Consider the following 24026-nt stretch of genomic DNA (forward strand, 5'->3'; position numbering starts at 1 on the left):
TCTTGCTCTTGCTCAGGCTGGTCTCGAACTCCTGAGCTCAAACAATCCGTCCGCCTTGGCCTCCCAGAGTGCTAGGATTACAGGAGTGAGCCACCGTGCCTGGCCTTAATTTATTCTTTTTCCCATTAAAATGCTGAATTTATATTGGGAGCTATATTTGAACATCTAAATGTCATTTTCTCTGAATAGTACTTATTATATGCCAGCACTGTTCTAAGCACTTCACACATATTGGCTTATTCAGTACTCATAATAACCAAATAAGTTGTTACTATTATTACTTCCATCATGTAGACAACGAAAGGGAGGCACAGAGGGGTTAAGCAAGTTGCCCAAGATCACATAGCTACTAAGTCTTCAAACCTAGACTAGCTGACTACGGAGTTGCACTGTTAACTCCTAAGTTATACTGCATTTCAGAAGGTTCTTCCATGACTACAATCTACGTTAGGATCCCTTTTATTTCTTTGCTAGCACTCCATTTATTTCTGCCTGAGCACAAGTCACACTTTAAAATTATTAATTAATTTATTCGTTTAATATCTGTCTCCTTCTCTAGACTCTTTCTCTTTGAGAGCCAGAACAATTTTATGCCATTTCACTGCCGTATACCCCGTGCCTAGCATACAGCAGATGTTCAACAGAAGTTGAATGAATGAATGCATAGGTGAAAAAGTTTCCTTCATGGAGTAATGTCTCCATCTTGTGGAACATTGTAATACTGTCATTTAAATCACTTCCTTAAAAAAAAAAATTAGGTTTTCACAAGAGAATTGATGTTCAAGTGCTATTTCCCAGACTTATATTGGAGTCTTTTTTTTTTTTAATTGGAGTGGCTTTTTGAGATTTTTAGTGCTCTAGAATAGCACAGCCTCTTCAGGGCAGGGCTGTCACCTATTAGGTTTGGTTGGCGAAATGAATTGTGCAACTAGGTAATTGACGGGCACCGCTTTACGTCCAGAACCCATTTGCTTTTACTTTGCCAAACGGTAGAGCACCGATTCGTTAATAAGCTCTTGGCTCAGAATGATCCCTCAGGTACATTCAGAGCCCCTTTCTTGCAGCATTCATATGGCTATTTAAGACGTCTGTCGGCCAGCAACTCCTGACTCCTTATTACACATTCCTCGCTGTGTATGAGGGCTAAAATAGAAATTGTGTACAGAAATAGCCCCTGCCCTACCATCATACACTAAGAGAGAGAGGCAAATTAAGCTCCATTAGAAACCGTGGGTTATCTTGTATGACATTTTGCACACAAAATATGGAATAATTAAAAAAAATTATGCTAATAATGTTAAAAGCTACTTCCCTGATGTACTTATTGGACAGCTCATTTTATGAAGTTAGCATAACTTGGCTATTCAAACCAGAAATGGACAAAAAGAGAAGGAAAACTTTTAGGTCAGTCTGATTATAAACGCAGATTAAAAATGAAGATTCCGTATTTTTCCTCCTTTAATCTAGGTCCAACCCTGGTCGTCTCACTTTAACCAGCAACGGAGGTCGGACGCCGGGAATTTTGAATGCCAGCGAGAGCCGCTCCTTCCTCACGATTCTATGGTTTTTCCGGTTACTCTCGCCACTGAGAACTCTATGGTTCCGGGGCGGGCCTGGAGGCCTGAGTTTGAAGACCAGCGGGAAGATGGTGATTACACCTGTCACCAGGCCAGGATTCTCTGGAGCGGTAGGGCACTGGGACTGTGGCTTGAGCTGAATAGCCGAGAAGGGTTCGCAATGAATCTTCCGCGTCGGAGTGGCAAACGGCGGCGTTCAGCGTCAAGCTCTGACTCGTTGTTGGGAAGCGGTGGTGACAGCAGTGACAGTCCCCTGTTCCTCTCTGGGTCCGTGCTGAGCCCGCCCCCAGGCCTGGGACGCTGCCTGAAGGACCGAGGCGGCCAGTCGGCCGCAGCTGCAGGTATTCCCAGGCACCCTGGAGGCTGCAGGCGAGGTGGGCAGTTCCCCCGGGCCATGTGTCGGGAGGTGTCCTCACCGCGTGGAGCTTGCCTGTTTGCACAGCCCACGGGGCTTCTGCTCTTTCTCTGTGACTCAGGCCTGGTGGGGCAGGTTACTTTCTGTTCAGACATAGGCGTGTTTCAGTGACCGCCGGGTAGTAATGTTCAGGTGCCTCTGGGTCTTTCAACCGTTAGGGAAACAACTTCCTATTTGGCCAAACCCCATCACCTGTAGAGGGGCTCGCTCCTCATAGTGCCCACTATTCCTTACAGATCCTTATACTGCTTGTCAGGTCTTGAGTATGGGCACAGGATATGGAAGTCCAGGGGAAGACAAGACAGAATTTGTAACATTTTCTTAGATTAGTTGGGTGTCCAGTGACTATTGACTCAATTCTTTACTTAAGGTTGTTGTGCAGTCATGGTAGTACTAAAATTTAAATAGAAACTTCCCTGACTTAGCTTTGGAATGCTCGCACATCGCCTGCGTCCCTCCTTTGCCCTACCCCCCGCCCCCCCGTAATTCCAGCACTTCTTATCCATTGTGTATAGCACAAGTTTTTGTTTGGGGCTTTAAAAAAAATTATATCCAATAAATAACAATTTACTATTACTTTTCTATACATGGCCAATTTCTCATAAGCTTCTTGAAGTCAGGTGTGCTTTAAATAGCTTCATTCCAATACACAGTGGAGGACTATTAAAGTCATATGTTAGAAGTAGAACTAAATTAAACTATTAATTCTTTTTTTTTTCCTGAAAGGGGAATGCAAGCAGACAGTTCCTGACGACCAAATAGACAAGCTGCTATTGGCAAATTGGGGACTTCCTAAAGCAGTTCTGGACAAATATCACAGTTTTGGTGTAAAAAAGATGTTTGAATGGCAGGCAGATTGTCTCTTGCTTGGACAAGTCCTGGAAGGAAAGAATTTAGTTTATTCAGGTATTCAAGTTTATGCAAACTAATTTATCAACCATTTTTAAGATATTATGAATATAATAATGATATGAATGATATCTATTGAGGTAGTTATTTTTTTTAAAAGGTGGGTGAGGCAGTGCTTTGTAACAAGAGAATGTCTTGAAATATGTATGAAAATTTGGAGTTTCAGCATATGCGTATTTCCATTGTGAAAGTTATATGGCTGGCAGGGGGAAAGCAAGAAAAATTACAGTATAAAGAGTGAGCAATTCTGCTGTTCTGCTCAACTAACATGTCCCCGAGTGAGTGTGTGATGGGAGATGTAAATTGGCTATTCCTCCGTTTGATCTCAGTTGCTTTTCAGGGTATGAACATTATACATTATATGTTTATAAAGTGACCTGCTTGTACAGGGTTGTATATACAAAATCATATGTAATATACTTTATAGGAGATTTTTTTTTGCCCGTAATTCTGAATATAGGAGATTTATATGGGATTTCAAGGGCAACTTTGACATACACTATGTTTAACCTGTGCTTACTACACTGACTTTAGAATCTAATTATTTGGTAAGAGGCAATTCCTTTGTATCAGTTGTCTCTGAAATCATGAGTCACTTAGATTTTTCATTTGGTCACAAAGAAGAATTAAAGAAACCAGTAGATACAAGTTCATGCTGTGGAGCTAGACTGATTAGGTTTGAAAACTGTTATCACTTACTGGCTGTGCAACCTTGCAAATTACTTAGTGTGTGTTTGTGAGAGTGTGTGACTTGGTAGCGCTTAGGGAGGACTAAATTATTTCATACATATAAGAGCTTGGAACAGTTTTTTGGTTTTTTTTTGGTACGTAGGAAGTACTCGTAAATGCTAACAGTGGTAGTTAGTGGTAGTAGTAGAAATGGCCTAACCATTTTAATTGCTTAAAACCAAAACTTGGGTGTCATTCATAACTCTGATCACCACTCACACACTTAATTACCAAGTCCTGTGTCTGTTACCTCAATTATCTCTTGGTTCTGACTTCTTTCTGTTGTTAGGTTCATTACCTGGTGCAGCTCACTATCATCTTTATTCTAGATTATGTGATAGCTTTGTAGCTAGTTTATCTTTTTTCTCTGGTCTTGTTCTGCTCCTGCAGCCAAAGTGATCTTTATAAAGAACAAATATGATCCCATCACTCCCTTTCGTAAAACTTATTGTCACTCTGCATTTCTTTCAGGATAAAGTCTAAACTCCTTACATGGAGAGATTATAAACCCTTCTTCATGTGGCACTTTCAGATCTCTTCTTTCATTCTCCTGCAGTACTTTATGCTCCAGGCTTACTAAATTACATACTGTGATCTCCACAAGCCAGGCTTTCCTCTTGGCCATTGCACATGCTGTTTCTTATGCTTTTAGCATTCCTTTCCTCTTCCTTTCTTCCTTCCCTTATCATAAGTTCTATTTCTTTTCCATAAGCTTCCTTGTAGAGCTACTCTCCCTCAACTTCCACTGTAGCTCCTATCACAATATATGAAAGTTGTTCATCATCTTCCTCAAAGTAGGACTTTTAACCATTTGGTACTTAAAGGAAATGATCTTAGGTGCAAGCTAGGTACTCAATATTCATCATTTACTGCTGTTATAAAGATTTGTTTACTCTTATTTTTAGTACAAGACTATTTAGACAGGTGGTTTAAAGTCAGGGGCATTTCAGGGTATAAAGGTTTCAAACCCTGGTTGGGGCCTTAATGATAGGTTAGCCTTAGGCTCTGTAGTACTAGATATGGCTTAAAAAGTTTATTAATGCAGTGTACCAAATATTACTTATTTTTGTTACAACGTTTTGGAATAATCATTTTTTAGCTCCTACCAGTGCTGGGAAGACCCTTGTTGCGGAATTACTTACTTTGAAGCGGGTTTTGGAAATGCGGAAGAAAGTTTTGTTTATTCTTCCCTTTGTTTCTGTGGCTAAAGAGAAGAAATACTATCTCCAGGTAATGTTCTCGTACTAAGTTTGAAATAGTAAAGGGCCCATTATTGGCAGTCCTGGCTTTATTCATTTAAAATAGAATTATGAAAGCAGGTGGAATGCAGTTTCTTTTATTGCATCCTACATAGCTTTACCAGTTGACTGTTAAAAATTTACAGAAGGAAACTTCTAAAAAAATTATTATATAAAGGAGAAAGGGCCATCAAATTAAAAGAGTAATTGGTAAAAATTGTGTAAAATTTTGGAAGCTTTTCCTTAGGGAATAATCAGAATACTTCAATTAGCATATAAACATGCAAATTAAGAATCAGCATTTTAACTAAATTCTAGGACTGGACTGAAGCAAAGAAAGGAAAGAGTGTTTAAGGAAGCATATCGCATGCTAGTTGAGGGCCATTTGGGAATATTTAGGAGATGAAGGACAAGATCCATTGATACTGATGTAAAGCTCCAGGTTTGTAGTCTGTTCCTCTTCTCCTGTGAAAACGAGTAATAGTGGTTTATGTTGATAAGATACTCACTAATTTTTAAGGCATTTTCACAAATACAGTGTTTCATTAAATAGAGTAAATTTACTATTACGATTTTTGCAGTGAAAAAATTGTGCTGATGGAATGGAAAGATCATTGTACTGATAGTTCAAAAAATCTAGATGCTAGTCCCAGCTTTGCCATTGTGTCTTCAGGCCAGGCACATGACCTGCTGGGCTTCAGTTTTTTTATTTGTAAAATGAGGGTGTTAACCCTTAGCACTGTGGGTTAACTTAATAAACTCTCAGAGAAATTTTATTGAATGAACAGCTCTAAAATTCTATGGTTCTATAAATCTTTTTAACAGTTATTTCAGAGGCCAAATAGCCAACAAAGCTGGTCCTACACGGTAACATCTCTCAACTTAGACCCAAAGTAACAAAATGATGAAAGGATCCTTTTTATTGAGAAGGTATGTTAGTTAAGAGTTAAACTCACACAAAAAAATTAATTTCAAAGTCCCACTGAATTTGACTTTTAAAAACTTTTCTTCCATTACATAAAAAATGGTCATTAGTGGGATAATGAAACTATTTTCCTCATGTAATATAAATTTGTTTCTTAAAGTGTTATAGTAATATTAAAAAATAGCTAGTTTCTTGCTATTTATTAGATATTCTCCAATTTTAATTTCTATAAATAACTCTTAGAACTTTTTAGATTATTAAATGCTGCCATTAAAATGGCATAATTTATTTGACTCTGTCTTAACAGAAATCTCTGTACTGAGTTTTGTCAGTTCTAAACTTTATATTTTTAGTATATGATTCCAAAAAGAACTAGGTGTTGTCCTGGCCAGGAGCAACTGACAAATCTGATTGATGTCTTTTGATACTTATGTTTATGTTCTGGGATAGAACCATTCTATAACTCATGAATTTCAAATTTTTTCATCTGCATTGTTCCTTTTTACTCAATTCAGAGTCTGTTTCAGGAAGTAGGAATAAAAGTAGGCGGCTATATGGGAAGTACCTCTCCAACAGGGCATTTCTCTTCCTTGGATATTGCAGTCTGCACAATTGAGAGAGCCAATGGTCTGATCAATCGCCTCATAGAGGAAAATAAGATGGATCTGTTAGGTAAGAAACTGAAAAAATAAGCAAATACTTTCTGTTGCTATTTTTGATGGAGTGAAGTGGAGCTGTTGTGATTTCTACATATCCAATGTTGTTTCTCTGTCATTTGTCATCTACTTCTGGAGGTGAGAATTGGCATCTATGATGTTGGGAACTCTGTGTGTAAAAAAGTATAAGTTTTGTGTCCCGCTGCTGTAATTGACTCCAATACCTTGCATTTTTGGTACTGTACAAAAACATAGAGGCTATCCTTGAGCCCTCAGTCATTTCCTGTCTAAACTTTACCAGGAACAGAAGAAAACATGCTAGGGCTGGATCTGCCATCTCTGCAATTAGTGTATATGTGTATTCATTATCATATTCTTTTGCTATATGTCTGGATTAGGCCTGGACACAGAGACTATGATTTAACATGGAAATTGTGGGGAGCTGTGGAAACTGATACTGTATTTGAGCTTGGGGTCTGGAAGGATTTTCTACCTTAATGCATTTTTTTTACCATTAAGGAAAGGCTGCTACATAGAGGTAGCAATAGGAGTAGAATGGTTGCAGCAGCAGCAGAAGTAGCAGGAATATCAGCTACTCATTGAGAACTTGGTGAACTTAAAAACATCATGGTAAAGTGGTAGGGTAGGGGTGGAGGGTGGGAATCAAAGATTAATAAGACGTGGGCTCTGTTCTATAAAGCTTGAAGAGAGAAATCACAATTTATATTAGAATTGTCTTATTACTTGGGACTATAATGAACTTTAAATATTTTTTTGAGACAGAGTCTCACTCTGTTGCTGGGGCTAGAGTGCCATGGGGTCAGCCTAGCTCACAGCAACCTCAAACTCTTGGACTCAAGGGATCCTCCTGCCTCAGCCCCCCAAGTAGCTGGGACTACAGGCACATGCCACCATGCCCGGCTAATTTTTTCTATTTTTAGTAGGGACAGGATCTCACTCTTAATCAGGCTGGTCTTGAACTCCTGTGCTCAAGCCATCCTCCCACCTCGGCCTCCCCCGAGTGCTAGGATTACAGGCGTGAGCCACCATGCCCAGCTTACTTTAAATATCTTGAGGATTGCAGTAGACTCTTAGTAAGTGTTATATCCATTGTATTATACCAAGCACAGTGCCTGGCACACTGTAGGTAGAATAAATATTTTTTTGGATGAATGAATAAATATTGAAATTATTCATCAAACAGTGCAATTTGGAGATGGCTTACTGATAAGGAAAAAGAGTATTGTGTCATTAGTAAGTTGTCTGACAGGTGTTGAGTTTTGTGGGGAAAGTTTGTCATGGGGGACACCAGTGCATGTGGAAACTATGTTATGAAAATGTTTAACTAAAGAAAGTATTGGTTGATACTAAATTTTCAGTAATTCTTGAGCATTATTCCTAGTGTATTGGTTCAATTCTTCAAGTAGTGAAGGGCATTATGATCATATGTATGTTTTGCAGTAGGGGGACTCACTAGCCTACCATATAAAAAAATTCCTTAAAATCATCTCTTTCTTGACCTGATTCTGTTTTTTCTAAGCAACTTTCTAACATGAGTATGGTTGTTTTTCATAGAAAAGTCAATACACCACTGACAGATGTCTTAAGATATTTTTTTGTATGTTTATTTCAATAAGGTTGCCAATCTAGAAATGCCTGAGTATTGAGAGGTAGTTTTCCACGGGTTGGTTAGCCTGGAAGAAGGTAATTATTGATTTTTAGATCTGGGATACGTTGTAATAGGACCACTTATGATACCTGAAACATCTTAGAAAAGAATTGCCCCTTATGTGGAATTTTATTTTTGTTTTAGGATTTGAAATTTGCATTAGTTTCAATATACTGTAATGACAGCTACTTACTATATGATGTAAGATATTGAGTCTTTTAAAATTCTTCTTGGAATTGTAAAATTCTATAAAACCTATTATATGCAAAATCTTTTTAGGAATGGTGGTTGTGGATGAATTACATATGTTGGGAGACTCTCACCGAGGATATCTGCTGGAACTTTTGCTGACCAAGATTTGCTATGTTACTAAGAAATCAGCGTCTTGGTGAGTACCTGAAATAACTGAGTTCCTGAGGTTCCAAGGGTGAGGCAGTGTCTGCAAAAGTGCATAATAAGTATGAGTTAAATAAATTAGAGAAGGAGTCAATACTTTTTTTACTGAGAAAAACTAATGTACAGTAGTTTGTTTTTGTTCCAAAAGAAGTACTTCAGACTGAAATTGATTTTAAATTACTTTGTAAACATTCTTAAGTTTCTGACTGCTCACCACTTTATTTTCAGTGTACACATTTTTATAAGTTTTAAAAAATATAGTTTTTATATTTGTCAACTATACATACATATAATTTCACTCAAAGCTAATTTTTGAAAAATAACATTTCTTGAGCCCCTGCTTCTCAGAGGTAACCACTTTCAGTTCTTCTAGCTTTTTAAAAAATATTTATGGTGGTATCTCTAAATGTGGCTACTTGAGTTTTTAATTTTAGACATTATATATTTATTTCTTCCTAAGGAAGATGAAGATCTAGCTCTCTTTTATTGTCTTTACTCACCACTACCCAATCTTCTCCCCATCTTCTACTGTCTCTCCTTATTCTCTCATCTTTCCATTCTCCAAATTTAGTTATAATTTTGCTTAGATCATTAGTCAGTGTTACAATATTATGACTATATAAATGCAATTGTTAACTGAGCTGTAGTATACTATGATGACTTTTACTTTTCTAAATAACTTTTTGTTTTTTCTGAAATTAATAAATATCTTTTTTGTTTGATGGCTTGGTTTTCTAGGTACTTAATGCTAATTTATCTCTAGCCTCATCCTCAGTTATATAAATCTCCACCCAATGTTTTCCAGCACATTTGCTCTTCTACCAGAGTTATCTTTTTGAGGAAGTTTCTCCTAAAGCCTTCTGAGTTGTTCCAATCTGAATAGGTTAATCTATATATGTACTGCACTGCAGCCATCTTGGGATCATTTTGTTTATTTGTGGTAGAGACAGGGTCTTGCTATGTGGCCCAGACTAGTCTTGAACTCCTGGCCTCAAGTGATCCTTCCATCTTGGCCTCTCCCTTTATCATTATCATTCATTTCTATTGCTTTTTGCTTGAGTCAGAGGCTGCTTTTTTTTCTGGGTCACATGTCTTTCTCTTGATTTACTTCCTCGTTTTTTGGGGAATATCTTCCAGGAAGTTACACTTTATTTCAGTGAACACACTACTAAGGGTATAAATTTTTTGAGAACTTGCATGTCTGAAAATGCCTTATAAGTATTTTGTAGATTGTCGAGGATAAATGTCAAGATTGGAAATACTTTTTCTTCATCGTTGTTGAGGCATTACTTCATTTTCTCATTGCTATTGAGAGACCCAATGCCATGCTGATCCTTCATCCTTTTTATGATTTTCTTTTTTTCTCTCTGAGAGTTTTTAGGTGCCTCTTTTACCTTAGTGTTGTGAAATTTCATACTGATGTGTCTTGGTGTTGGTCTGTTTTCATTCACTGTGCTGGGTATTCAATAGATTGATTCCATTCTATGGAGATTTGAATACATCTCTCTCAGTATGTGATAGAACAAGCAGATAACCATCTATAACCCAAATCATTAGGCATATAGAAGATATGACTAATACAATCAGCAAATTTAACCTAATGGGTGTATGTATAACAGTTACCAAAACACAGTGGAGTACATGTTCTTTCGGTTACACATAGAACATTTATTAACATGTACTGGGCTATAGAGCAAGTCTTAACGTATTTTAAAGAATTAAAATGACTTAAGTTATATTCTATGACAATAGTGTAATTAAGCTAGAAGTAAGTATAATAGCATAACTAGAAAATGCCTACATGTTTGGAAACTAAATACATTTTTGACACATTTTTGGGTCAAAAAGTAATGATAATAGAAATTAGAAAATACTTCAATAGTTTGAACTGAAACTATAATAAAAATGCCTTTTAACAAAACTTGTGAAATGCAGCTAAAGTTGTTTTTAAAGGGAAATTGATAGTATAAAATGTGTATATTACTAAGGGAGAGAGACTGAAAATCAATTATTTAATGACCCACTCCAAGAACTTAGAAAAAGAATGTAAAGTAATGCTACAGAAAGTAGAAGGAAAGAAATTGTAAAAACAGAGCAAAAAGTAATGAAAGAGGAAAGTTATTATCTAGAACATTAAAAAATTCTACAAATCAGTAAGAAAAACACAACCCAATATATCAATGGGCAAGAGACGTGGACAGGCTTTTTCAAGAGGGTATCCACATGGTCCATAAACATGAAATGATGCTCAATCTCGTTAGTAATCAGGGAAATGTATATTACCTTTTCAAAGAGATATTACCACACGCTTTCCATAATGGCTAACATTAAAGAAATTGACAATACCAAGTGGTGACAAGATTGTGGAACAATAGAACACACATAGATTATGGAGGTGTTATGTTGGAAAACAGTGTGGCATAATCTATTAAAATTGAAGATAATCTGTGACTCAGTAAGCTGTGACCTTGTAATTTTATTCCTAGGTATGTACCCTAAAGAAATATATCCATGTGTGTACCAAAGGACATGACTGAGAATATTGTTAGCAGCACTACTGTTAATATACTGTATCTTTTAATGTCATTTTCATTTGTTTTTCATAGCCAGGCAGATTTAGCCAGTCCTCTGTCTAATGCTGTGCAGATTGTTGGCATGAGTGCTACCCTTCCTAATTTGGATCTTGTGGCGTCTTGGTTGAATGCTGAACTCTACCATACCAACTTTCGTCCCGTACCGCTTTTGGAGTCAGTAAAAATTGGAAATTCCATATATGACTCTTCAATGAAGCTTGTGAGGGAATTTCAACCCATTCTACAAGTGAAGGTAAAACAATATTTTTATATCACTACTATCAGTATCTTTGTGTTTGCATTTTCAAGCAAGCTATTAATTTTTGAATTATATAATTAGGGGTTACAAAGTAGTTCAATATACATTACATACTCATTAGCATTAATATTAAGCTCACCGGTTTCCTCTTGAATTGGTGATGATGAGAGAGGAAATGTAGTTGTACCTTTGATTTAGATGATCATTTCCTGATATATATATAAATATATATATATTTTTTCTTTTTCTTTTTCTTTTCATGGACACTTCTAATATTATACATTTCCTGATATATAACGTAAACATTTTTTTTTTTAAGAAAAACCCTAATTTTATAGATTTTTCTCTTTAACTAGGGAAATATTTTCTTGTGGTTTATTTTACACTAAATACTGTTGTGGAAAATTAACCTTTTGTTAAATGGTAGGTATAATATTAATATATAGTGGAGTGGAAAGAACATCATTTTTGGAGTTTAACAGACCTACCTCTGATACTTAATAGAGTTACTTGATATGACTGATACTAGTTGAATTACAAAACCTCTCTGAACCTAGTATCTTCATCTATAAAATGGGATATAATACTTATCTTTAGTACTGTAAGAATGAAATATGATTTTTAAAAAATTGTTTAGCAATCAAAAAGTGCTCTATAAATAAGTACCCTCCCATACCCCTAAATACACTTTAAAAGTTAATTGACAATATTTTATTTTCTAAGTCTGATTCTTTAATCCTAAGGCTAAAGGATCTGCCTTGTGTACATCTGTGGAGTGAGGCATCTTTTATTTTTGTGTGGAGTTGTGTCTCTGAGTACTGAGACAGCTAAGGGTCATTTTAGAGTTAGAAATAGGACTAAATTTATGTGTCTCAGCATCTTCATAGGTATATATATGTAGCCTCTGCATGCTTGGTATGGAATCTTATTCAGTTGCTTTGTTTTGTACCTCATATTTCACCTGGCTATGCCTTGGTTACTTCAATAAATATATATGTAAACACATTCATCTACTTTCCTGTTGATCTTTTTCTCCGATTTCCACGTCCATGCCTCTATCCTATTTAAACTGCTTTCACTTCTTACCTGGATTATTGAAATAGTTTCCTAATTGTTCTTTCTGCTTCTGACCTTGTCCCCTTCAGTCTATGTTTAAATCAGGATCTAGTTATTTATTTAAAATGAACATCAGATCATGACTTGCAATGGCTCTCTATTTCATTTGGAATAAAAACTGATGTCTTCATAGTAGCCTACAAGGCCCTACATGATCTGCACTCTCCACCTCCTTAGTGCTCTGGTCCCACCTACTTCTTTCCCTCTCACTTCCTTCACACTGGCCTCTTTGCTGTTCTTTCCTATACTGACAGTCTCCCGTCTCAGGTTCTCTTTGTCTGGAATGCTTTTCCCTTAGGTGTCAGTGTGTTTTACTCTTTTACCTTTGGATTTTTACTCAAATGTCACTTTCTTAGACCTTCCCTGGTCACCTTATCTAAATTGTAGCATCCTCCCTCATGTGGTCTCTATTTCTTTTCTATGTTTAATTTTTCTCCTTAGCCCTTTTCAAAATTGAACATACCATGTGTTTTATTTATCTTGTTTTTATCTATCTCTTCCTACTGGAGTAGAAATACTATGAGAGTAGAGCTTTTTTTTTCCCCTGCTTTGTTTATTGCTCCATCCCCAGCGCCTATAACAGTATCTGACACATAGTAAATATTTGTTTGATGAGTGAATGGAGGGAGGAATCAATTAATCCAGTTACACACATTGACATACTTCCAGTATGGAGAACTTGCAGGGCTACCGCAGGGCATTCACATTTCTGTCAGATATTGAGATAATGCCTCCCCTCCTTCACATCTCTGCTAAATTATTTTCTCAGGGTAAGCTTTCTTTCAGGTCTTTCTGTCAAATTTTTGTCAAATATGAGGCCTCAAAACATCGTAAAACTCTCTTTTATAGTACATCTTATGGTTGCATTTTACATTTATTTGTTTAGTACAGATGTTCCTTGACTTATGATGGTGTTATATCCCAGTAACCCATTGTAAGTTGAAAACATTGTAAGTAAAAAAAATGCATTTAATATACCTAACCAATCAAGCATCATAATTTAGCCTAGCCTACCTTAAATGTACTCAGAATGCTTACATTAGCCTACAGTTGGGTAAAATCATCTAACATAAAGCCTATTTTATAATTTAGTGTTGAATATCTCATGTAATTTATTGAATACTGAAAGTGAAAAACAGGATGGTTGTATGGGTACTCAAAATACAGTTTCTACTGAATACATAATGGTTTCACATCACTGTAAACTTCAAAAATCTTAGGCATAATCATTGAAAATCAGGGATCATCTATACTTTAAGGAGTCTAACCCCTTTACTATTAGGACCTTGACTTTCTTTTGCTCACCATTGTAACCCATTGCCTGAGGGTTGGAGCTCAATAAATATTAGTTGAATGAATAAAAAATATTTTTCTCACCTTTCATCATAAGGAGGTTTCTTTTTCTTCTTTTGTTCTTTCTTTGTTTCATTACTGACTTTGTAACTGATTTTCATTATGTCTTTGAGTAGAAAAAGCTTCCCCATAAAGCAAAATGAGTGATTTTAAAACAATGTGAAAATGTTTTAAGAGTACCATTGGAGTGATTTTTTTCCTTTCTTTTTTAGGGAGATGAGGACCATGTTGTTAGTTTATGTTATGAGACCATTCGTGATAACCATTCAGTATTACTTTTTTGTCCATCAAAGAAATGGTGTGAGAAACTGGCAGATACCATTGCCCGAGAGTTTTATAATCTACACCATCAAGCTGAGGGTGAGTTACAGATGGAAATGAAAGCCTCCATACTTAGTATATTGGCTTGAAAGTAATGTTAGTGATTATATTAGCAAAATGTATCTCTCTGTCATCATTGTCACTGCCTGCCCACTAGGCACTCTTTTTATAAAACTGTGAATCTAATCTTATCCTGTCATTATAGACGATGTATACACACATGCACTCAGGCTAATCAGCTTCACACTTGTAGAATACTGGGTTTATACAAGTGTATACTAAGGTTCTTTGTCCGGGATCTATGGACTTTAACAGTTTTATCTTTGGAGCCCCTAAATTGTATATAAAACTCCACATATACACATTTTTCTGGAAAAAGTGGCCATATCTTTCTTTATACTTCTAAAGGAATATGTGACTCTAAAAAGAATCACATATACATATAAATATATGCCTATAGGTTGACCTTTGAACAACACAGGATTGCATTGTGTGGGTCCACTTATGTGTGGATTTTTTAAAATAAATATATTTAAAAATTGGAGATTTGTGACAATTTGAAAAGCTCACAGATGAACTACATAGCCTAGAAATATTAAAAAAATTTAAGAAAAGTTAGGTCAAGTCCAATAGAGCCCTAAAATTTCTCTTTTGCTTTCCATCTCCTCCCTCTGTCTCCAGCCTTTGGTAACCATTGATCTCCTTTTTGTCACTTTAGGTTACTTGTGCCTTTTCTAAGAATTTCAAATAAATGAAGTCATACAGCATGTGTGTGTCTTTGTATCTGGCTTCTTTCACTCACCATGGTGTTTTTGATGTTCATCTAGGATGTTACATTTGTCCATGTGTTCCTTTTTTATTGCAAAGTAGTGATCTAGTATGTACTAATGGCTATAGCCATTAGTATACATTTTTTACTGATTCTTGGATGAACACTGTTGCCTCGCCATTTTTACTAGCCTGTGGTCTTTTGACTAGATAAATATAGGGAAGACAGAGGCTAGTTCTAGTCACAGAATATTGGGGTATTTGTTAATTCATTATGCCAGTGGCATCATGAGGGCAGGTGATGGATATCTCAAGTCTAGTTCCAATAAGTAAACTTTGCCTAAAGTTTTATTGGCTAGGCTCTGGTCCAACAGTGGATTAGCTCTTCCACTTGCCCCTTAATTGGTGCTTTCTGTGCCATATTAACTTATATTCCTTGCATTGTACCATAACAACATATTCTTTAATAACCAGAATGATTATTATTTTCTTTTCTTAAAGTTTTGCTATCTTAATTTGTAGCAGTGCTTCCCAAATGCTAGTGTTTGGATTGGAGCCTGGTGTCTGATGAAATTTTCACCAGAAAAATAAAGACAAAACAGCACATTTTTCGTAAAGCTGAAGTTTAAAATCTGAAATTATCCCTACTAATTTTTTTATGTTAAAATGACTTATTTTGAAATAAAGATATTGATAGGTGGAAGTCTTAAAAAATTTGTAATTGTCCTTAATGAAATAAAACATTGGCAACTCTCTGAGGGGCTTCAAAATTTTAATAAAACTTTACTTAAAAGTTTAAAAATATATAGAATATAATATATTAAAAGTATGTTTTTGTTATTTTTAATTGACACACAATTGTAGAAAATATGTTTATTTTTTAAGAAAAATTTTATAAGTTCAAAAATCCAAAAGTCTGGGAAATTCTTTAAGAAAACATAGTTCTTGCCGGGCGCGGTGGCTCACGCCTGTAATCCTAGCCCTCTGGGAGGCCGAGGTGGGTGGATCGCTCGAGGTCAGGAGTTCAAGACCAGCCTGAGTGAGACCCCGTCTCTACTAAAAATAGAAATAAAAATTATCTGGACAACTGAAAATATATATAGAAAAAATTAGCCGGGCATGGTGGCACATGCCTGTAGTCCCAGCTACTCGGGAGGCTGAGGCAGTAGGATCGCTTAAGCCCAGGAGTTTGAGGTTGCTGTGAGCTAGGCTGACGCCACGGCACTCACTCTAGCCCAGGCAACAAAGTGAGACTCTGTCTCAAAAAAAAAAAAAAAGAAAACATAGCTCTTTCAGGTAAGAAAGTTAAAGTTTTACTGGGGGAGTAGGTTACACATAAAGGCAAAAATGAGTGGGTGATGTGTGATTAATTACCAGATTAGTGCCAAAGAGGCTGGAATAATTTTCACAGAGAACTAGGCTCCTAGGTGATGTTGATACTAATGATTGGTAAGTGCCAGGCATCAGTATTTTTAAAAGATTTCTAGGTGATTATAACATAAATTGGTTTCTGAACAATTGCCCTGGTATTTAGCTTGATCATGATTTAGGCAGATAGTGCTTAAAAAGGTCCAGCCAAAGGTGAACGGTGTTGGTAATTTTTTTGTGACAGGATTGGTAAAACCATCCGAATTCCCACCAGTAGTGCTGGAACAGAAAGACCTTTTGGAAGTGATGGATCAGTTAAGACGTTTGCCTTCAGGACTAGACTCTGTATTACAGAAGACTGTACCATGGGGAGTAGCATTTCACCATGCAGGTATTCTACATCTATAGACTGTTATTAAGAAGCCCTCTACAAAAATCTTCATACTGGCTTCATTTTTATATTTGTGTACAATTTATTTCTTGTTAACCATACTTAATATTCTTAGATTTCATTTTAAGAAATGGTGTGATTAAGATTAAACAAGAGTACAACAAACTTGTTTAAGTTTGCCTCTCTGTATACAGTAGTCTCCCCTTATCCTCAGGGGATATGTTGCAGGACCCCCAGTGGATGCCTGAAACCACAGATAGTACAACCCCTATATATACCATGTTTTTTCCTATACATACATACCTAGGATAAAGATTAATTTATTAATTAGGTACAGTAAGAAATAACAATAACTAATAATAAAAAGAACAATTATAACACTAGACCAGCATCACTACTCTTGTATTTTGGGGCCATTATCAAGTAAAATAAGGGTTATTTGAACACAAGCACTGTGAAACTAGATCTGATAACCAAAATGGCTGCTAAGTGACTAACAGGCAGGTAGTGTATACAGCGTGGATACACTGGACAAGGAATGATTCACATCATGGGTGGGACAGAGTTTGATGGTATGAGATTTCATCATGCTACTCAGAATGGGTGCTATTTAAAATTTATGAATTATTTCTAGAATTTTCCATTTTATATTTTTGGACTGTGATTGACCATGAGTAACTGAAACTGAAGAAAGTGAAACTGTAAATGAGATGGGGGGGAAGTGTAGTATATAAATACTAGGTAAAGGCTTATTTGGACCATTGGGGAAGTGGATTCTAAAATTCTTACCTTTTCATACTTTGTTTCCTTAAAATTTAGGTTAGGTTAGAGCGGTACTTGCTATACACTAAGTTTATGCCACTCTGAATGTCTCCTTTAACTCAACGGATATTGAAATAGTCTCACAAATATATCAAAATCAAATTAATTTTAGAAATTATCATACTACATTTGGAGAGGGCCAGAAGTACTTAAAAATCAAATGAATAGGTGATGCAAGTTACAAAGATTATGACAGTCACTGAATTAAAGAATTTTCAGGAAATGGTCTATCCGTGGTCCTATGTGCTAAGGATAGATATGATGAAGAATATCCTTTCTAAGATTAGGAATTCACCCCTTTCAATTTATTTACTTATTTATTTAGAGACGGAGTCTCACTCTGTTGCCTGGGCTAGAGTGCTGTGGCGTCAGCCCAGCTGACAGCAACCTCAAACTCCTGGGCTCAAGTGATCCTCCTGCCTCAGCCTCCCGAGCAGCTGGGACTACAGGCATGTGCCACCATGCCCGGCTAATTTTTTCTATATATTTTTAGTTGGCCAGATAATTTCTTTCTATTTTTTAGTAGAGACGGGGTCTCGCTCTTGCTCAGGCTGGTCTTGAACTCCTGAGCTCAAATGATCCGCCTGCCTCGGCCTCCCAGAGTGCTAGGATTACAGATGTGAGCCATCGCACCCGGCCCAATTTATTTAAATATTTTATCATGCTATATATAATTTTAAATCCATTTAAAAATATATGCATGGATGTAATATATACATATTAAATATATATTTAATAGTTTTCCCTTATCTGCAGGGGTTATGTTCCACGATCCACAGTGGATGTCTGAAATCACAGTACTGAACCCTGTATATACTCTATATTTTTTCCTATACAATCATGTTATATAAGGCAGGTAGTGTATACAATGTGGATATACTGGACAAAAGGATGATTCATGTCCTGCACAGTATGATGTGCAATTTAAAACATATGAATTGTTTTTTTCTAGAATTTTCCATTTAGTATTTTTGGATAGCAGTTGACTGCGGGTAACTGAAACTATGGAAAATGAAACCACAGATAAGGATAAGAGGGAACTACTGTATACACCCACACAGAAATATTTACATTGTATATAATTTATGATGTATACTAAAAAAATGAAAAGCTGTGTACGTACCAATTTATTTAAATTTAATTTACAGACTAGAGCCCCAGTCCTTTTAATTTGTAAATAAAAATAAGTCAGGTAAGTATATGTTCTATATGCTGATTTTCATTTACTCATGTATTTATTCATGAAACATTTATGTCTGTCAGAAATATACCTGACCACTGTGATAGACCCTGAAGGTGCTGTGATGAATGAAGCATATATCTACTCTCAAAGAAGTCATTGTCTAGAACAGGGGCCAGCAAACTATGGTTTACTGGTCAAATCTAGCCTACTAGCTGTTTTTATAAATAAAGTTTTATTGCAACACAATCATTCCCATTTGTTCTGTGGCTGCCTTCATGTCACAGTGACAAGGTTGAGGAGTTACAACAGAGGCTATCTTGTTCCACAGAAACAGGCAAAGTTTGCCAACCTTTGGTCTAGAAAATGAGATAGAAGATACTAGGGGTAGCAGATTATATTCTTAAATAGATAGACCTTGATGATTTTTTTGTTTTGTTTACAGTCATAACAATAATTAAAAAAATCTTTAGGGGCTTGTAAACAGACTCTCAAATCCATTTGTAAGTGATCAAGTATAATATTTCCATTATGTATTAATATATGTCATAGGAACCTCCTCTTTTTTTTAGGCCTTACTTTTGAAGAGAGGGATATCATTGAAGGAGCCTTCCGTCAAGGTCTCATTCGGGCCTTGGCAGCAACTTCTACTCTTTCTTCTGGGGTGAACTTACCTGCACGTCGTGTGATTATTCGAACCCCAATTTTTGGTGGCCAACCTCTCGATATTCTTACTTATAAGCAGATGGTTGGTCGTGCTGGCAGGAAAGGAGTAGACACAGTAGGTAAGTATGTTTGAAGTTAATTGTAATAGCATTGGTGAAAGACAGTGTCAGCATGCTATATTTCTTTATTATGCAATGCACTAATGTCATCCTTTTGAATTCACTCAATTATAGTGAGTATAAATTATTTTTATATATCGTCAAGTGTTATTTACAAATATAGAATTAAGATTTTCTTTTGTATTGTGTACAATGATATTTAATATTCTGTAAATCAAGATGACTTCTTTACATTAACTGGAAGATGAATTTTAATTCCCAAGTATAGTCTACTTTTTGTGCTAATTAATTTTCATGGATTAGTTCAGCTTGGGTAACTGGTCTCAGGGATCAAACAGGGATGCTGAGAGCTGGGAAGTACTCTCACACTTTGGCAGTAGGAACTTCACATAACATCTTTTTCTCTCAAAATAGGTGTTGGCTCTGAAAACACCTTTTTATTTTCTTACCTTATGCCAGCAAGTTATGGTAATATTACTAACAATCCAAACAAAACTGTTATCTTAAGTAATGAGGAAGAGGCTTGTTTGAATTAACTGTCAAAACAGCAGCAAAGGTTATTTCTAATGTGCCATACTGTGTGTAACTTAATAAGTTGTTATCAGCCTTCCAATATTAAAGAACCTTCAAAGAAACATTCTGGGTAACTTCATTTTTCTTTTCTAGGACATAATTAACTCCAATATTGTATTAGATATTTTTTTTAAAAAACCAGGCAAGCAGTTCTGTGGCTATCCAAGAGAACTGAGGAAATCTGGGAGAAAAGGGAAAGTGTTAATGGGAAAATAGGTGGGATATTTTGTGCACAAAAAGCTGGACAGTATACTGAGCAAGTGACTTTTAGAACAACCTGACTTGTCATATGAAGCCCCCAAATACAGTTGATCCTCATTATACGCAGATTCCATATTTGCAAGTTAGCCCGCTTAATAGAATTTATTTAGAACCCCCAAAATCAACACCCTGGGGCTTTTGCGGACATGTGCAGATCTGCAAAAATTTTGAGTCTTTCCAAGTGCACTTTCTCTGCTGAAGCTGTACAAGGCAACCCTTTGCCTTCTTGTTTCAGCTCTCATACTGTAAAAAGCTTCCTTTTCATGGTCTACTTAGTGCCGTATTTTTCACAATTTTGCACTTTTTCTTGGTGATTTTGTTGTTTAGGATGGTCCCTGAGCATTAGTGCTGAAGTGCTATCTAATGTTCCTTAGTGCATTAAGTCTGTGATGTGTCTTACAGAGAAAATATGCGATAAAATAAGTTTTATTCTGGCATGATTATAGTGCTGTTGGCTATGAGCTCAATGTTAATGAATCGATGATATATATTAAATAAAGTGTCTTTAAACAGAAATACATATAAAACACGGTTTTGTATTGATTGATGAAAATGTTACTAGAGGCTTGCAGGAACCTAATCATCTGTTTTCCCCAGGAGTGATGATTCCATATTCACTAGTATTCAGTGTTTGTGGCAACTTTATGGAATGTAACTACCACAAATAATAAGAATTGACTGTAATTTTTTGGTGAGTTAGAATATAAATTCACTGCTGGAATAAAAGCCAGCAAATAGGTGTTCAAAGAAGGTAGAAGTTAATTTCTTTCTCATATGACAGTAAAATTGTGAGTAATCTTGCTGTGATATGGTAGCTGCAGTGTATCAAGGACCTAGTTTTCTATTTTGTTCTTCTTTGTTTAGCAATATAGTTTCTACCCTGTAGTATAAGATAGCTAATACAGTCTCTGTCATCATATCTGCATTTCAGCCAACAGGAAGGGGAGATGGAGAAGTAAAGGGCATTCCCTGCCCTTTAAGGCCACCACCTAGAATTTGCCCATAGTATTTCTCCTCACGTACGATTGGCCAGAACTTGGTCAGATGGTTGCGTTCCCTGACTGCAAGGGTGGCTAGGAAATATGATCTTTAGCTGAGTGGTTATGTGCTCAACTAACACTTAAGGGTTTTATTAAAGGGAAAATGAGAGAATTTGGGGGATATCTGTCAGTCTCAGCCTCAGTAACAAATGACCATTTACAATCCCTGAAGGGCCATTGGTCCTTTATTTTAGGACCTTAGGCCTTTCTTTTAAGCCCTAAAAATTTTGATGATTAAAAAATAACTTTCAATTTGTTGGATTTTTCCTACCATAGGCATCAGAGAAGTTTATTCTGTTTCTCTTACTTTACCTACAAAATATGCAGATTAGATGGATATGTTTAAAAAGAATGAGGGGAAGAGACTAAGACACTCCTTCCCATTCCTATTTGCCTCCCCTGCCCTTCCCCGAACTCTCATTTCTCATTAGATGCATAACTCTGGAGAATGGAATATAAGTTCATTTCACACAGATATTCTTCTCTCAGGGCCACGGGGTCTTTACATTAATGTAGAAGATAAGGAGATCTTATTTGCCTTGTTATATTAGCTTGTATTTATCATAGGGAAGAAAAATTAGAAGGTTGGTGCTCTGGGTTAATTTCAAGTCTTAAATCAGACAAGATTCAACCAGAACCAAAATATACTATAATTTCATTTCTGAGGTTTTGAAGACTTCTGAGCTTTTGGCCTTGCATACTGTTCCATTTTTCAGGGTGGCATATGACTTATTGAGAACCTCAAGCTATTGGGGAATCTGAGAATATGGTGTTTTATATCCACTGTGGAGATTTAAATACTTAGTCATGCTTTTTGTATTATGTAGCATCTTTGTAATTTCTGTGCATTTTATAAATGATATTAATATTTCCTGGATAGTACATGGTGTTTTTAGATGACATTTTAGTCTTTATATAGATTATCTAGAACCTTCTAGTGTAGGATGATGGTGCTTTGTGCCAAAATAGTGATTTACAAGTTCAACAGTCAGTAGTAAATGGTTTGATTCTAAATGACTTCAATTTCCCTCTTGTGGTATGCATGAGACCTCCCCAAACAGGTGGGAGCAGGAACCTGTACATACATACTGATATTCATTTGGACGTTTTCATGAATCTTGCCTATCCTGAAAATTGTTAGTCCATTTTGTTGAAGAATCAAAATCTGGTAGACCTTTAAGCAACCCAAAGGGGCCTGTTGTTTTGCTGCTGATATAGTTGATCCATTTTCTAGGTAATTTTTTTTTAAGCTGTACTGTTTTATAACCATTGCAAAGCCAGTTGATATATTTTATTCATGTGGTTTTTAAAAATTGGATATTGACAAATTATAATTGTATATATTTATGGAGTACAAAGTGATGCTATACATATACAATGTGGAATGATTGGATTAAGCTAATTAACATATCTGTCACCTCAAATATTTATTCTTCCTGTCTAACTGAAACATTGTATTCGTTGACCAGTATCTCCACATTCCCCCACCCTCTAGCCTCTCATAACCATCATTTTACTCTCTGCTTCTATATATATGATTTTTTTTAGATTCCACATGAGTGAGAAAATGTGATATTTGTCTTTCTGTGCCTAGCTTATTTCACATAAGCATAATGCCCTTCAGATTCATCCATGTTGTTGTAGATGATGTAATTCTCCTCTTTTTAAGGCTGAGTAGGATTCCATCATGTACATATACCACATTTTCTTTATCCATTCATCCACTGATATACATATATGTTGGTTTCATAACTTGGTTATTGTGAATAAGGCTGTGATAAACATGGGAGATATCTCTTTGACATACTGACTTCAAATTCTTTGAATATATACCCAGTAGTGAGATTGCTGGATCATATGGTAACTCTGTTTTTAGATTTTTGAGGAACCTCTATGGTGTTTTCCATAATGGTTGTATTAATTTACATTCCTACCAACCATATAGAAAGGTTCCTTTTTCTCCACATCCTTGCCAACAATTGTTTTCTTCTATCTCTTTGATGATCATTGTGTCAGGTGTAAGGTGACATATCATTGTGGTGTTAATTTGCATTTTCCTAATGTTTAGAGATGTTGAGCATTTTTCATGCATTTATCGGCCATTTAAATGCCTTCTTTTGAGAAATTTCTATTAGGTCTCTCGATAGTGTCTCATAATTCTAGTAGACTTTATTCTTTTTTATTCTTTTTTCTTTTTTCTTCTCTGAGTGAATAATTTCAAATGTTCTGTCACTGAGCTCACTGATTCTTTCTTCTGCTTGATTGAGCCTGCTGTCAAAGGCTTTCTATTGCATTTTTCAGCTCATAATTGTATTTTTTAATTTCTTTTTTCTATTGTGGGTTTGGTTCTAGATCATCGTATTCTTAATCTCTAGGATTTCTATTTTTTTTAATTGTTTCTATTTTTTGGTCAAACTTCTCAACTTCTCATTTTGTCCGTGTGTTGTTTTCCAAATTTTATTTAATTTTTTTATCCATATATCCTTGTAATTTACTGAACTTCTTTAAGAGAATTATTCTGAATTCTTTGTCATTTCATAGATCTCCATTTCTTTAGGGTCCATTGTTGGAGCTTTGTTAGTTTTGGAGGTGTCATGATCTCCTGATTCTTTGTAATCATCGTGTCCTTGTGTTGGTATCTATGTGTTTGAGGAGACAGCCACTTCTACTGGCTTTTACAGGGATAGACCTTCACTATTAAT

General features: G+C 35.9%; 1 protein-coding gene across 1 annotated transcript in view; it reads left to right on the forward strand.

Annotated features, from left to right (window-relative positions):
• The first annotated feature begins 1632 nt into the window (after positions 1-1632).
• POLQ (DNA polymerase theta) overlaps positions 1633-24026 on the forward strand; it is a 98272-nt gene continuing 75878 nt past the window's right edge. The window contains exons 1-9 of the mRNA XM_045540178.1: positions 1633-1918; positions 2719-2898; positions 4730-4860; positions 6309-6465; positions 8398-8506; positions 11121-11340; positions 14028-14179; positions 16515-16663; positions 19238-19454. Of these exons, the coding sequence (XP_045396134.1) occupies positions 1738-1918; positions 2719-2898; positions 4730-4860; positions 6309-6465; positions 8398-8506; positions 11121-11340; positions 14028-14179; positions 16515-16663; positions 19238-19454 (1496 nt within the window). The 5' untranslated portion in view covers positions 1633-1737. The remainder of the gene's footprint in view (positions 1919-2718; positions 2899-4729; positions 4861-6308; positions 6466-8397; positions 8507-11120; positions 11341-14027; positions 14180-16514; positions 16664-19237; positions 19455-24026) is intronic.

Source organism: Lemur catta, chromosome 1, assembly GCF_020740605.2.
Source record: "Lemur catta isolate mLemCat1 chromosome 1, mLemCat1.pri, whole genome shotgun sequence".
Lineage (NCBI taxonomy): Eukaryota > Metazoa > Chordata > Mammalia > Primates > Lemuridae > Lemur > Lemur catta.